Here is a 15,865-nt window from a genome sequence, read left to right on the forward strand (position 1 = left end):
TTCGAAGAACTTTCAACCACAGACATATTTATAGTAATATTAATTAATGGAATTTCCGTTTTCAAATATGTACGGATTAAATACAATAAATAATCCAACTAAATGCTCATATAAAATAGACAATTGACACACATACGTGATACATGACAGCGAACGCGTTAATAACGCATACCATGAGCGAGGTTAGCTTTAGAAACAGAATTTCAGCTGAATCCCGCCCCTCTGCATACTTCATTTTCTCGTTATCTCATCTTTTGTGCCAAATGAATATTTACTCTATCTGCACGCTGCAGTTGGCAGTTGCGAAATACAGACAGATTATATTGAAGCAATATGACGTGTTCGTTTCAGTTAATTTTGATACAATTTAAGGGGAGAATATTCTCTATTACGTAACCCTTTGAAGATCCCGCTTTTAGTTAAAGCTTCGCATAATTCGAAGCGTATTCGACGGTATCCGCAATTTCCTATCGCTTTTTTGTCGTTCGTAGCCATCGTGTACCGGGCTCGCCTAATATCGATGGAATCGACACAGAACGAGACGAGCTCAGCGTGTTCACGACAGAAAGCAGACCCTTCGTCCCCTTTTCCTGGGGCCAAAAATCGGCCAAAAGTTCATGTATTAAAAGTACCTACAAGGCCAATAAATTAGAACTGGCGCTCTGCCATTTCAATCTCGCGGATCTTGCTCGAGACAAGAACGCTGAAAACTCTTCTCCGCGAGCCATCATTTTGTCGGCAGAGCCGACTTGATTAATTGCGGCGCAACGAATCGATTGATTCGGCGTACGAATACTTCTTTTTTCTTTTTCTTTTTTTTACGAATTTCTGGGACAGACGGCTCGTTTTCGAAATGTTTTCGTTTCGTTTGCACGAAGGGGGGGGGGGGAGGGGGAAGATACAATCGATAAACGCGTCCAAAAGGTATTTGCCGATCTGTAAATCATCGCGAGGGAGCTGCTGCGACAGGAAAGAAGTAAACGTCAGAAAATCAATACCCTTTGTAGGGAACACGGACGCTCGAGGGGTTAATACGCGCCGCGTTTCCAAAGGAAATTCTTTTTCTTTTCGAAAAGCGTCGAACGCAGCCCCGAGACCCGTTAATCGAAACTAATTTTCGCGCAAGCTCGTCAAACGCGAATATTTATATAATTCTCTCGTTCTACGCCTCGTCGTTTTATCCTCGTTGCGACGCCATTGATCATCCCCGGTAGTAGATTACGCCGATACCGTTAATTATTCTTACAAGCACGTCGTACTCAGACGTTTTAGCACGAGTTCGATTTTCTCTATTCCTATCTTTTTGCTATCGTCCTTCAATTTTTATTTTCCGAGAAAGAAAAATATATAAGAATTGGCTCGTCGATATACATACATTATTAATTTTAATTTCATACTGTAGAAATTTTTGTTACGCAATATCTATGCATCACAGAGGAATTTATTCGTTTGCCAATGGTCGTAGGTTTCAATGACACGAAAATGTTCGCGGTACATTGGCATACTTATTTATACATTGGAAGTGGAAATCGGATATTTCTGTAATGCAATGTCTCATGCTTTATATATATCCGTACCACGATAAACGGCGCACCACGATGAATTATATTCCTTTAGCGACAAGGTTAACCAAACCTGTTATATTAATATGCGTCAAACATTTTAAAAATGAATTATCTAAATAATGAAAATATAAATACGTTTATAACTCATGGAATATTTAATATTCATTAAAACCCTCGTGGGAATTTTTCTATAAACGCACGTAAGTTTCTTTTCCTTATCCAGTAATTTTTTATTGCTTTCCTTCGTATTATTTTTGAGGTTAAGTCAGTAACAGTAGCTTTACTTCGCTTAATTATACGTTTGCCCATTAGTTTTCTCTTTTTCCCATCTATTCAATTTTTCTTTTCATGAAGGAGTGCATATTGATCTGTTTAACTTGAATAAACTGTCGCAATTAAGATTGTACACGGAATGTATTCTAGGGAGACAGAAAGATCAGTCTTGGAAAGAGTCGCAGATCGTATCGGGTCGGACGTTAAACTCAGCCTTCGTGAAAAAAAATTACTCGGTCTTCGTTATTTGAAAAGACGTGCAACAGTAATTGTAAAGAAGATCGTAATAATAAACTAAAGGTTGATCCAGGAAAGAAGTAACTACAAGTACAGCTAATTAACCGAGGAGGAAGAAAAGATGCGCTTAATTATAAATTACATTATATCGTAGAATTAGTAACAATAGTAACCGCATGGCAACCAACAATAGAACGAAAACTGAAATAGAAATAATAGAGATAAATAATAAACGAGAACAAGCCAACGTACGAATGAAAATGAAATGGAAGCAAATTGATAGTAACGTAAATAAAACACCGAGCCACCATGATAACGGATAAAATTACCAACATGAAATATTAAATAATGTAACATAGACAAACAACCTGTCAAAAAAGTTCATACAAAACAAACACAGTTTTCAAGTTTAATTTTGAACAAGCTTCATTGTATACATCGTTGCCGTAAACATACCTGCAAACCAAGTATTGTACAATTTACGATCCACAATATTCCCTTTAGAAATCATGTGTGTTTAAATATTGAATTGGTTTACTGTATAAATATACTTCGATGTAGACATATTTACTGATGCACTATCGGAAAGTAATTACGATTATCTCGGTTAATATCGAGTCTATAGAAAATTTCTAAGAGACAACAATGCTTCCAATTTTTATTTACAACAACTTTTGTTATATACATAGTTCTCGTAAAAATGACGGTAAACGAGATATCGTACATTTTATGACTCACGTCCATCGGTGCAAGTAGAAATAGTGCGTATTGGTCAGACGCGCCAATTCAATTTTCAGACTCGGTTATTTCGAAAAGAAAGCACTCTACGAAAAAATTTTATTCCACCTTTTCGACTCATTTTTGCGCGTAGAATTATTTCCTCCCCGAACCACCCGTCCCGGAACAACCATCGCAATTTAAATTTGTATCCAACTTTTGCTCGTCGTTCGAAATTTGCAACCAGGTAAACATAGTGAATAGTGTTCACTATTGACGCGTAAAAAATCAATGTTCTTCCGGTGTTTGGAGCCCGACGACGGGGCAACGCGAACGATAAGCTCTCAATTAGAAAATTGTCGTGGAAATAAATGGGTTGCGTCGGGATCCTTTGATGTAGCGCCGAAAGAAAACGACATTTCGCGCGCGGCCAACTTAATACCTTACGAAGGCATTCGAATCAGAAAAGAAGGCTTAAAGGCGAGCTTTGTCCCGGTTTTATTCCAGCATTACGCCGCACCGTGAATTGCACATATTAGGTAAGTGTGGCGTTGCACAACTGCCGCTCGGTTGCGTTCCACTAAAATTGCCGCTCTGAAACCCCAACTCTACGACGAACGTTCTCGGAGAGTGCCAAGGACGTCGTGGCAAGGGTTCGTTCGGGGCCTACTTCAAATTATACCCGCTATTCATATTCTTGTCCGTTCGCGTCGCCCTCCCTTTCTCGCCCTCCGCGGAAACAATCTCTGCTTCCCTTCATCCAGTTTTGCGTAACGTCCCGTTGGACTCTGGTGGTCATTTTGATTTTTCGAGACATTAAAAATCGAATTTTCTTTCAAATGAAATATTTACGGCCTCTTATTTATCAAGAATGTATCTTTTGTCGATTAAATATTGCTACTATTGCAACCTTAAAACGGGAAAGGTGATACTATTATTCCTCGGTGACGCCAGAAATTAATAAAATAGGTCCTTTAGTAATTGTAAAACATAATTATTTAACAGTAGAACTACAGATAATTATAATTTATTTATTTGTACCAGAGAAATGAGTGTTTATTCATAAAAATCGAGCAAAGTTTTGTTAGAGTGTTTTGTTCTAGTGTGAAGGGAGGAAACCACTGTGACCAAATAATTATTTTTTAAAATCCGTACGCGCGACTGAAGCTACTGTATTATAGTTTAAGAAAATTGCATGATTTCACAACTTACAGTGAAAAATTACACGTTCGCCCGTTTCTAAAAAATTTTTGGAGGCCCCTCACACTGGTTCCTATTACGGCTATAATAATCAATATTTTTACACAAAATTTTTACAAGAAGTAGTACAAGAAATGTACTTTCTAAAACACTAACCATTTATCAGAAAAAGTTTCATAGTTACGCCCGAAAAATTCTTGAAAATTGCCTTCATTTTCAGCCGTTACAGTGGTTTCCCCCCTTAAGGGTTCTTTGCATGATCTAGCACTAATGTTATAAAAAGAAGAGAAGAAGAGAAATTGTTTTCCCTCTTGAACGTTGCAGATAGAGTTCTAAGGTGAGACTATAGCAACTGGTACATTAAAATAGTTATATTTCCCACGCGAATTGAAAAAGGAGTTTCTATCGACGTTCGTCCTGGGGAGACGTGGTTTCCAGCGATGGCGACGGATCGAGGATACAAACGAGCTCGCGAAACGCACGATTGGTATCTACGGAGGAAAAACGACGACGCATCCGAACCGTGTGGGATAACAATCGGCGAGGGAAAAAATTCCATTAGGGACGATCGCGGGAATAGGAATGGCGCGCGACAGAGAGGGATATAGGTCCGCGGTGATCCAGCGATTTTTCTCGCCGGTTGACGTACGCCCTCGATCGTCGACTTCGGTCTCCGGCTCGATTATAATAGAAACGGCCGTCGATGAATCACGGACAGACGCGGGGAGAGGTACGAGTTTCTCCGCGGTAAATCTGTTTCTCTAATGCTTACTAATATCGCGGGGAATTAATTGGAATCGGCGAAAGTGGGTCTCGAGCTCGTTATATTTTCCTTTCTTTATCGTCGCCGGGAAATTAATATCGAGATTTTTCTCTAGGCGTCTCTTTCGCGTAATTTCAGTTTAATTATAGAGAGAGAAAGAGAGAGAGAGAGGGAGGGAGAGACGACGACGATGACGACGACGAGGGTGGAGGAGCTCTTTCTTGGTACGAAGAGCGAATCGCTTTTAGCCGCGGCTCGCCCCGGCCGATCGATTTTGATTCGCGTTTTCGTTGATACGTTGAAATCGGGTCTCGCGGCACGTAGGTATGCGTGTCAGTGCACTCGTGACCCATCTCGTTCTTCGATGACGTCATTGCTAGCTGGCGTAAACGTATGACGAATATGGCGTTCTCCGGGGGAAACGGGAGTGGCTGGGCGATCCTTCGACCCTTCAGCCACCGTATTTATTTTCCTCGCGGATAAACCGGATTTTTCGGTCGACGAAAACCTACGATGAACTCGTTCCGTTTTACGTTCGATTGTATTCGGGGCTTAGATTTAACAACAACGACCGCGTCTCGACTTCGTGGAGACAAGCTGTGTTTCATCGATGCGAATAGAAGATTTGAAATTCATTTAGGGAAATATGGATACATTTTGTCGGTTAAAAGACAGCGCGCGAAAGTTAGGGTTGGTGGATCCATTTCCTGTTTTACGGCGACGATGACCCGAAACACCGAGGATCAATGGCTGAATGGTCGTACAACCGGCTCGAAATTATTCACACACCGATTCAATCGCTCAATATAAATATAATACGTGTATTTTTAACCCTTCGAAAGCTGAATACTTCTGGGTCGAAATGCTCGTTCGAAATAGAATACTGTACGTTAATCTCTTGATGCAAATGTAATTCTCTTATTGGATTATTTTATTGCATACTCAGGAATTTCAAACATACCTTAACTTTAATAATAAAATTTATTTTTAAAATACTAATAATTGCAATAAGTGAGTTAGCGAAAAATTTGTCAAATGCAAATATGCATCCATAGAATACAAAGGGTTAAAACATTTGTGAAATGTAAAGCAAAATTAACAGGTTTAAAACGCATTCATGTGCATCTATATTTCAATGGAAGCTCCCCCAAGGCGTCTAAGAAATAAATATTGTTTTCTGATTAAGTTAATGTGGTTCAATTGCTTGATTTAAATATAATAGTGTATTTTTAACCCTATGAGAACTGAATACTCCTGGGCGGAAATGCTAATTGGAAACAGTATACTGTACGTTAATCTATTGTTGTAAATATAATTCTCTTAGTGAATTATTTGATTGCATACGTCAAAATTTGAATCATACCTTAACTGAAATAATAAAATTTAGCACAAATATAAAATTAACATATAGTCATTCACAGCACATAAAGGGTTAAAATGTTTGCAAAATGTCGTAGGGCAAAGTTAAAAGGTTTAAAACGCATTCAGGTGTATCTATATTTTAATGCAAGCTTCGCCAAGGCGTTCTAAAGAATAAACGTTGTTTTCTGATTTAGTAAATTGGCATTGATGAACCTTTACAATGTGTCGAACGACCTCGTCGGATACTCGCGCAGAATGGGGACGTTTCGAACCGGTTCGCGTCAATCGTAGTTTTTAAGGAGATCGGGTTGAAAATCTGTGTTCCGTGCAAAAAAAAAAAAGAGTAACGTTCGGTAATTGAAAGGGGCGCGCGCTCGACGCTGTAAAGCCGACGAAACAAATCCGATTTCAACGATAGCCAGCCAGAATGATCGGGGCGAGAACGGTCGAAAGTCACAGAGAGAAAAATTCCAACGTTCGCCGTTCGGTTCGATCGCGGGAAATATTGGCCGATCCAAAGCCACGACTATGAAGCTGGGGCTGCTCGTACAGGCTTTTGGTGTTCGAATATTCGAACAATATTCGTCGATACGTTCGAATATTTAAGTATTACCGATGATAACGTGCAATATAAATTCGCCTCGTCAAAACTTGTTCAACATTGAAACGTTGCTGCGTTGTATCATTTTTGTACGTTGAACGATTCTATTTTCCGTTCGCCTACTTTATTCTACGTGTGAAAATAAGTCGAAATGGTGGTATGAAACTTTCCCGTACGATGCTTCCTGTTCGAGATAATTGAAAGTGTATAGAATTTGGCTGGCGTGTCTGACCATTATCGCTCTTGCTACTTGCGCATGTGTCTTATCGATTTTCTCGAACACGAACCCCCGAACAAAAAAATTTTATTCTTCATTTCAGGCTTGTTTTTTCACGTACAATCACCCCTTCTCAAGAATAAAATAAAATGTGGGACATTTAATTGTCCGAAACGAAGGTTCGTATATTCCTGCTTTCATCGTGACATGTAACAAGCTTCTCTAAAAATTAGTGTAATATACACATATGCATAATATTATAAAATTGAACACATTTTATGCACCAATTCTTTTTATATCGTCGTTAGAAAACACAGATGCTGATGGCGCCAGTTTCTAGAACCACTCGTTAAATAAACCGCTAGCTTTCTGTTTTTCAATTCTTTACAAAACCAGCCCATTAAAATGATACGTTCAGCAGAACGTTATTAGTCAGCCCCCGAGTATGGTAAAAATTTCCCGCGAGACAGTTATCGGATTTTCTTGTAAGACTTCTTTACCGTACACGGTCGATTCGTACCTTACATTTCCATATTTTTCCTGCTATCAGAAAATACCCTTCGAATATTTATATATGGTATCGTATTTCCTTTCCAGGAAAGTTTTCGGTGGCCCTTCGTGCCACGGACTCGAGCCATACATCATCGAAGCTCGTATTTTTCGGATTCGATTAGGTCCGACGGAAAATACCCGTGAAATAATTTCCGTCCCCGCCTCCCCCCGTCCTCGTCGCTCGAGTCTATCTTCAGAATTTTCGAGCGAACTCCGAAACTCCCGGGAACGTTTCGCGCGAACTGCACCGGTGCATAGACAGGCCAATTAATCATCCCGATTAATCAATCGAATCTTGATTCAGTCCGCGCCCGGGGAATATATGGATCGGCGTATTCGCGTGCATGTTTATTACGAACGATCGTATCTGGCGATGAAAACTTAATTATACATAACGGTGGCGACAGAACGTCGCCTCGCGAGCGCGGAAAAATTAATCGCTCGCGGCAGGAATCGTTCGCCTCTGGGAAGAAAGACAGGGATGAGAAGGCTGAGGGTAGAATCTTAACCCCCTCGTAATCATGGGCGAGGTATCTCGTGACCCGATATTGTTCGTTTAAGGCGGCGACGCGCAATCTTCGTTACTGGGCCAAACGAGGCGAAACAATATTTTTTTGCGGGGCTAAATTTTTTACTAAAAGAGAAGTAAAACAATATACAGCCTCGTAAATACATCAACAGTTCAAAATTTGAACGAGATTTTAAAAAATTTTACTATTGGTGTGCAATATCCAATAACCCTCGATCCGAAAACTGAGATTCAATACAGTTATATTTAATAGTTGCCTTGTATTATCACAATTTTTCCCCTGCTCGTGAGTTAAACCACGAGAACTTTGTATGGAATTATTATTAATGTCTAATAAAGAACGCAATATCCAACAATCCTCGATCCGAAAACTAAAATTCAATACAGTTATATTTAATAGTTGCCTTGAATTGTCACAATTTTTCCCCTGCTCGTGAGTTAAACCACGAGTCTTTGTATGGAATTATTATTAATGTCTAATAAAGAACGGCACAATATTTTAGAAAGTATTATAAGAAAGGAAAAACCATAACAATGCACTAAGGTTTCCCATGAATATCTACTCGCTGTTGGGTTCAGAGCAACGAAATAAAAATTTGTAAATATTATATATACGTGAAATAGGCAAATTAAACAGCGAAATAAATTTGTACGTAGAAATATGTATTGTGCAGAGACATAATTAGCATCATTTTCTATTATGGTTCGCGATGCACTTCATGTTTATTATCACGTGAAACCTTCTGTTGCGTTTTCTTTTGATTCAAAGAACATGTCGCAATTAGTGCGCAACGTGGCCTTACCAGGCTGGTAACGAATGTCCGTACTGTGACCGTAAATTAATTACAAGAACGTTTGAGATGTTTATCATTTGTTCGTGTAATAATTTTTCTCTCGGCTACTTTAACTGATTTACGTTCACTTTTATTTCCCCGTACGACGAGTTCCCTAATTATTTTTCGCATTACCTTTATCTTCCCGCAACGTGCATAATTGTTCCCCGATAGGAGGATATACTCTATAGCAAACGATGTTAATTATCTAATCGTGCATATTTATTTTATTCGCGGTTACTAATTTCGTTTTCTCAGTTCAAAACTTGAGAGTATATCGTGTACACAGAGTGTTTCACATTAGAAATATGAATAAAATTTCACGGTACAAAACTAAATGTTCCATTTTTACAAAGTGCAAAATACTTTCTTTCAATGGATGTATATAATTTTGCTTAGAACACGTACCATAATATTGTAATAATAAGATTGTAAACTAAACAGTTTTCTTGTCCCGACGATCTTTTTCACGCTTGATTAGTATCATAACATGCATGTGCACGTAAGTAGTAGTAAGAAACTTGGAATATCTCGTGAACCGTTTAGTTTACGATCATATTACCATAACGCTTGTACATGCAGAGCAACCCAGGGGATCGATTTATGCAAGAAAAACTATATCTATTTAAGAAGATGGGTGTCGTTGCACTTTGCAAGTTGCATTACCGCATAAATCATTTCAGTTCGAACAAATCATTTAATTTTCTAAAATCCACCGAATTTATTTTTATTAAACCACCACTATTCTGTTTGGTATACATTAGTAAACAATATAAGCTACTTATTATTGCACTCAACGGGGCACTGACAATTATAATTAAAATTTAATTGTATCTAGAAAACGTTTCAAGGGGTCACGATGAATTTATAGTGTCCAGCTAAATAATATCATAAAATAGATGATACTCGCTTTCACGGCAAAAGAGTTTAAGTACATAATTTATTGAAAATTAAATCCAAAAGCTATTTGTTCCATACTTTGCAATACACGAGACACGACTAAGCTTATGAAACGACCTCCACGCGTACAGAGATCACGCGAAACAGCTGGTTAAAAGTACTATGCAGAGCTGGAAAGATGATTAGGGGGGATGGGGCACAAGGGTAAGAGGGGTACCCTACATACTCCACACGACCCCCACCTTCGACGCTCCTCTAGCCACCACCGTTCGACCCTTGGTGGCATGCTGTGACATAGAAGTAGGTCTGGGTCAGATAAATGTGACTACTATTGGCTTCGACCAATAATACACGACAGCCCAAAGAAACTAATCGTATCCAGATTCCATCGACTCGTCATCTTTTCAAATGTACACATTACATAGTATGCATTTAACGCATAGCTCTACGAATATTATTCTCTTTTGAGTGTTTATATTTAGAAATACCTCAAAATTTTAAACAATAATGGCTAAGGAAATACGAATAAAAATTTCGTTGCATGAAATTAGCATTTATCATTGTCCTCAGACGACTCGTCATCTTTTCAACTCTAAACAGTACATAGTTATGCATTTAACGCATAGCTCTTCGAATATTATTCTCTTTTGAGTGTTTATATTTAGAAATACCTCGAAATTTTAAACAATAATGGCTAAGGAAATACGAATAAAAATTTCGTTGCATGAAATTAGCATTTATCATCGTCCTCAGACGACTCGTCATCTTTTCAACTCTAAACAGTACATAGTTATGCATTTAACGCATAGCTCTTCGAATATTATTCTCTTTTGAGTGTTTATATTTAGAAATACCTCGAAATTTTAAACAATAATGGCTAAGGAAATACGAATAAAAATTTCGTTGCATGAAATTAGCATTTATCATCGTCCTCAGACGACTCGTCATCTTTTCAACTCTAAACAGTACATAGTTATGCATTTAACGCATAGCTCTTCGAATATTATTCTCTTTTGAGTGTTTATATTTAGAAATACCTCGAAATTTTAAACAATAATGGCTAAGGAAATACGAATAAAAATTTCGTTGCATGAAATTAGCATTTATCATTGTCCTCAGACGACTCGTCATCTTTTCAACTCTAAACAGTACATAGTTATGCATTTAACGCATAGCTCTTCGAATATTATTCTCTTTTGAGTGTTTATATTTAGAAATACCTCAAAATTTTAAACAATAATGGCTATGGAAGTACGAATAAAAATTTCGTTGCATGAAATTAGCATTTATCATCGTCCTCAGACGACTCGTCATCTTTTCAACTCTAAACAGTACATAGTTATGCATTTAACGCATAGCTCTTCGAATATTATTCTCTTTTGAGTGTTTATATTTAGAAATACCTCGAAATTTTAAACAATAATGGCTAAGGAAATACAAATTAAAATTCCTTTGCCCGAAATTAGCATTAATTACCGTCCTCGGTCGTTAATGGCGTGCACGTCGCGCGACGAAAAAAAAAAAAATGCATTCGCGAGCACGACGATGTTATTCGCGTCGCGCAACGTTTCACCTGTGTGGAAACGGTGGTCAACGATCGAAATATCGTTTATTTACTGTCGGGAGAGAGAGCGTGTGCGCGAGGATCGCGTGTACGCGTTTCGCGATCTCGCGCGTATATGCGCGCTGCACACATCGACGAGAAGAATCGATAACAACGAGCAATAATGTCCGCGCGGGACACGGATTCGCGTGCTGTTTTACGCGCAGACCCGGCTGATCGCGGCATGCAAAGTGCGTGGGCAACTTTACGCAATCAGATTATGAATAATGCCATTCCCCGGATTGAACGCCGCGGAAATGCACGGTAATCATTACATATCACGCCCTGTCTATTCAGGATACGCTCTATTCTATCGCGGAATCGTCGTTCCTCGGCCTTCGTTCGCCCCCCCCCCCTTCCTCCTCCGAGAAAACCATTTCTCTCTTTCCCGCTTTCGTTCTATTTCGGCCTCGGAAACGCTCCGAGACGTTCATTATGAAAGAAGTCTTGAGTCTATTTCAGATAAATAAAATTGAGTTTCGGCTAGCAACGTTCAAGGAACGCGTTGATTTTGTCTATGAAGCAATTTCAGTGGCGTCGGGCACATAATTTGCTTTTGGTGTCGCTAAGACGGGCAAACTCTATTTAATTAATTGCGAAAGTAGTCCGCGTTTGTTTTGAATAAATGAGATCGAGTTTCTGCCAGCGATGTTTAAGGAACGCATTGATTTTGTCTATAAAGCAATTTTCCGGCTGCGTCGTGTTCAAAATTTGCTTTTGGTGTTGTTGAAACAGGGGCATTCTGTTTGATTAATTACGAAAGTAGTCCGTGTCTGTTTTGGATAAATGAAATTGAGTTTCTGTAAGCGTAAATTAAATTGCATTTTCTATTTTTTTGCATTTTTATATAATTATCGTTGTATACTGTTCGTGAAGAAAGCCTTTATCGCAATTATTCTTAGTTTTATTTACTAATTGTTCGAGAATTTTCAAGCAAAGAGAAAACACTTATATCATTTAGTACAGAGATTCACAAAAGTTGAGCAACAATTTCACACACAGCAATTGCAGTAGGTATACATTATTATCGTCGAATATACAGTAAAAAGAAGCCTTTATTCATTCGTAAGAAGTAAAGATTTCTGGAAAAACAGGGTGGAGGAACTCATTTTTCGTTAGAAAAATTGCTCTTTACGGGTATCAGAAATTTCTTATTTTCGTGCCTCAAAGCCGAACGAATAAAAATTCTTAATTAGAGACAAAGAAGATATCGAATCCTTTGTTGACATTTTTGAACAGTAAGGCTTTGCAAAAGTACATGTAAATTGCAGTATATTTATACATAAAATAATAGAGCACGATATTAATTGAAGTGGCCTAAAATTGAGATATTTGCTTGTAATTTATCTTTGTCACTGATCATTTATTATATTTATATATGTTTGAGTCTATTTAATATTGTTTATGATCAGTTTTTTACTTCTAACATAGACTTCTTACACTGCAGATCAGGTAAAATATAAAAGCAAAAATACCCCTCAGTACAATTTAATATTCATTTTTTAAATTGTGGTCATAGTAGGTTTCAGAATTGTCTATTTAAACGAAGAATATATATTCGCTGTGGACCAGCGTTGTTGATTATGAATCTCGGAAGAACAGAAGCGTCGTGCGATAAATCATCCTATACGCGTCGTTTCAAAAGCTTTGATTTCCCAAAAATATCAACAAGCAGGGAGACGATGCCACCTCTATCCCCGATTAAGGATTCTCGAGAACCCATCGTAAGTTACGATTTACATGCGTGCTTGTAAAAGGGGCGAGTCGGATAAAAAGGGTGGTTTCTCCCTCGAAGTACAAAGATATCAGCAACGGTACACGACGTTCCTAGGTCGGGCCAGCAAACAGTCGCGCAAAGTTCCATCGAGATCGTCTCGTATCATTCGCGAAGTACACGATTTTTCCTGAGAATTTCGAAAATTCGAATCCGATCGACGGGGGACCGAGGAGTAAACGTGTCGGCGCGAGCGTGTAGCGACTCGTCTTCGCGTGGCCGTAAAACGCACGCGGAGAAAAGAAGAGAGAGAGAAATAGAGAGTGAAAAAGAGAGAGAGAAAGGGAGAGAGAGAGAGAGAGAGAGAGGCGGATCCGTGCTTGGAGGCCGGATAACAATCGCGGGGCCGAAAATTCTCGGGCGCGTCTGCAACAGGCAATCGTGTGTAACCGGAACACGCCATGCCAGCCTGCGAACGATTAACGACCGCGGGACAGGGAAACGGACAGAGGGAGGAGTGCCAAAGAGAGAGACGGAGACAGAGAGAGAGAGAGAGAGAGAGAGAGAGAGAGAGAGAGATGTCAGTGGAGAAAATTTACGAGAACCGGGGAGGCGAAAAGACGCCCGTGCGATGGGAGGCGGCTGAAACGGGCCTTCGAGACGCGAACCGGGGCGATGCACGAAATTACAGGATCGCGTGGACGACGAGCGTAAATCAGGAAGGAAGCTGAAACCCGAGGCGAGACCGCGCGCGTTCCCAGGACATCGAGAGAGAGTAACCGCCTGACGGAGGAGGCATGGCCACGCCGACGGCCACCCTCGTCGCGCAGGAAATTTCTCGCGGTTTCCCCTTGGGGATTCAGAGGAGGGCTGGTGGATGTTCCCTGTCGGCCAGAGAACACCGAAACGCATCGAAATAACCGTAACCACGAAAAACACGAACGTCGAGCAAACACACGTATGTATCGGGCGGGTGCGTGAAGATGGAAAGATAAACCGGCGTGGCAGGGCTGCGAATAGACAGACAGGCAGGTAATCGTTAGGGGGTTGAGGGGGGCAGGTGGGGAGAGGGGGTGGAAACGGTTAGACAAACAGATAGACAGGCAGGCGAGCAAGCAGGTTAGGCAGGCAAGTAGGCAGACAGGCAGGCGTTACCTCGCTTGGACGTGCTGTCGGCGCTGCTAATAAATCCAGGTACGGCAATCACGAGAACAAAGAGTCCACAGTGTAGCCAAAACATGTTTACGTCTTAACAACATTGTTTAATTCCATTTTACGTGACGCTCGTGAAACACTACTACGATGGCGTTGGTGATCATGTCGCGCATAATCAGCGATACTACCTGGTCGCCGGTCGGATCATGAGTACACGACTGACTGACTGGGTTAACGGCGGGTCTCGGGTCGTAGGAGCGTGTGTGGTTAGCGGAGCCGAGAAACCGAACAGAGGTGTACGAACAGTAGGCACAAACCGAAAAGAGAACGGGGAAAAGTGGGAACGGTGGGAAGAACGTATACGATCTGTGTGTATGCGTGTGTGTGTGTGTGTGTATGTGGTGTCGGTTGCGGACGAGCAACGAAAAGAATTTGTCACGGAAGCGAGAACCGAAGTAGTCGGGACCCGTGGAGAGCGGACGAGGGAAACGAGAGAGACACGGTGGCACACAAAGACAGAGAGTGTGTATGTATGTGTGTGTGTGAGAGAGAGAGAGAACACGAGAGAAAAGAAACGGGCGAGTGAGCGGGATGATGACGCGGAGCGAAAAGAGCGAAGAATTTCGCTAAGAGGAGTGTAGGTGAAAAGGCTCGCGGCGATATAGGAGGACAAACCCGGCACCGACGGTACAGACGAACGACGGGTCCTCCTAGAACATCGCGGATCCGCTGGTACACTGGACGACACGCGATAATGCACCACGCTAGCGCACTACTTCCGCGATCTCTGGTCCGTACGTCGAAGGATCGACCCCCTACTCGCGCGCGCCCAGAGAGAGAGTGAAGGTCCCGGTCTCGAATCACGCCTCGGCTGCCATCTTCTACCTACGCCGGGAGTCTGGAGTATGAAAATATACTCTCTGCTGCCTCCGCTCCGGCGCCCCCTTCTCCGCCTCCCCGTTCTCTCCACCCCACCCCGAAACAGAGAGAGGAGCTTTCCACCTAAACCCCTTCCCTTCGACGCGATCTTCCTTTCTCTCTCTCTCTCGCTTCCACCTACGCCGGTCCTTCTCTCTCTCGTCCCGTTTTCCCACCCCTACCGCCCGGCTCCTACACCCGCTTCGTTCACCCGCGCGCACCGTACACCCGCGCAGAGCCACCACCAGCTTGGGACCACCTCTTATCGATTCCTGCGCCATTTCCCGTCATTCCTGTCAAATCAATAACGCGGTGGTGGCGGCGGCGATGGTGCCGGTGGCGGTGGCGGCGGCCACCGTGGCTCCTTCTTCGCCACGGATCAGGCGCCGATACAGAGATGCGAAATCCCCAGCCGATCGCGACCAACCACGTTTCTCTATCCCTGCTGCTGCTGCTGGTGTTGCTGCTGCTGCCTAGCTGGACCACCATTTTCCACCGCCACGATCACGAACCACCACCGCCCGAAAGATGGGACACTGGCCGCCTCACCTGCATCCCTGCATCCCTGCTTGGCTGCCTCTGCCGGACCTCGTCGCCCGGACGTTGCCCCGTGTGCTTGCTCTCCTCTGGCTCTCTGCTCTGCTCCGCTCTCTTCCAACCCCCACGAAATTTTCAGACCCCGGCCTCTCAGCCTCGCCAAGTCGCGTAACGCCGGACCGACTCCAG

General features: G+C 41.6%; 1 protein-coding gene across 1 annotated transcript in view; it reads right to left on the minus strand.

The window, feature by feature from the left end:
• LOC122401093 (disintegrin and metalloproteinase domain-containing protein unc-71) overlaps positions 1 to 15,076 on the minus strand; it is a 125,529-nt gene extending 110,453 nt beyond the window's left edge. The window contains exon 1 of the mRNA XM_043403031.1: positions 14,222 to 15,076. Coding sequence (XP_043258966.1) covers positions 14,222 to 14,306 — 85 coding nt within the window. The 5' untranslated portion in view covers positions 14,307 to 15,076. The remainder of the gene's footprint in view (positions 1 to 14,221) is intronic.
• Between the last annotated feature and the right edge of the window lie 789 nt (positions 15,077 to 15,865).

Source organism: Colletes gigas, unplaced genomic scaffold (assembly GCF_013123115.1).
Source record: "Colletes gigas isolate AHSC1104 unplaced genomic scaffold, ASM1312311v1 Colletes_gigas_Sc00021, whole genome shotgun sequence".
Taxonomy (NCBI): Eukaryota; Metazoa; Arthropoda; class Insecta; order Hymenoptera; family Colletidae; genus Colletes; species Colletes gigas.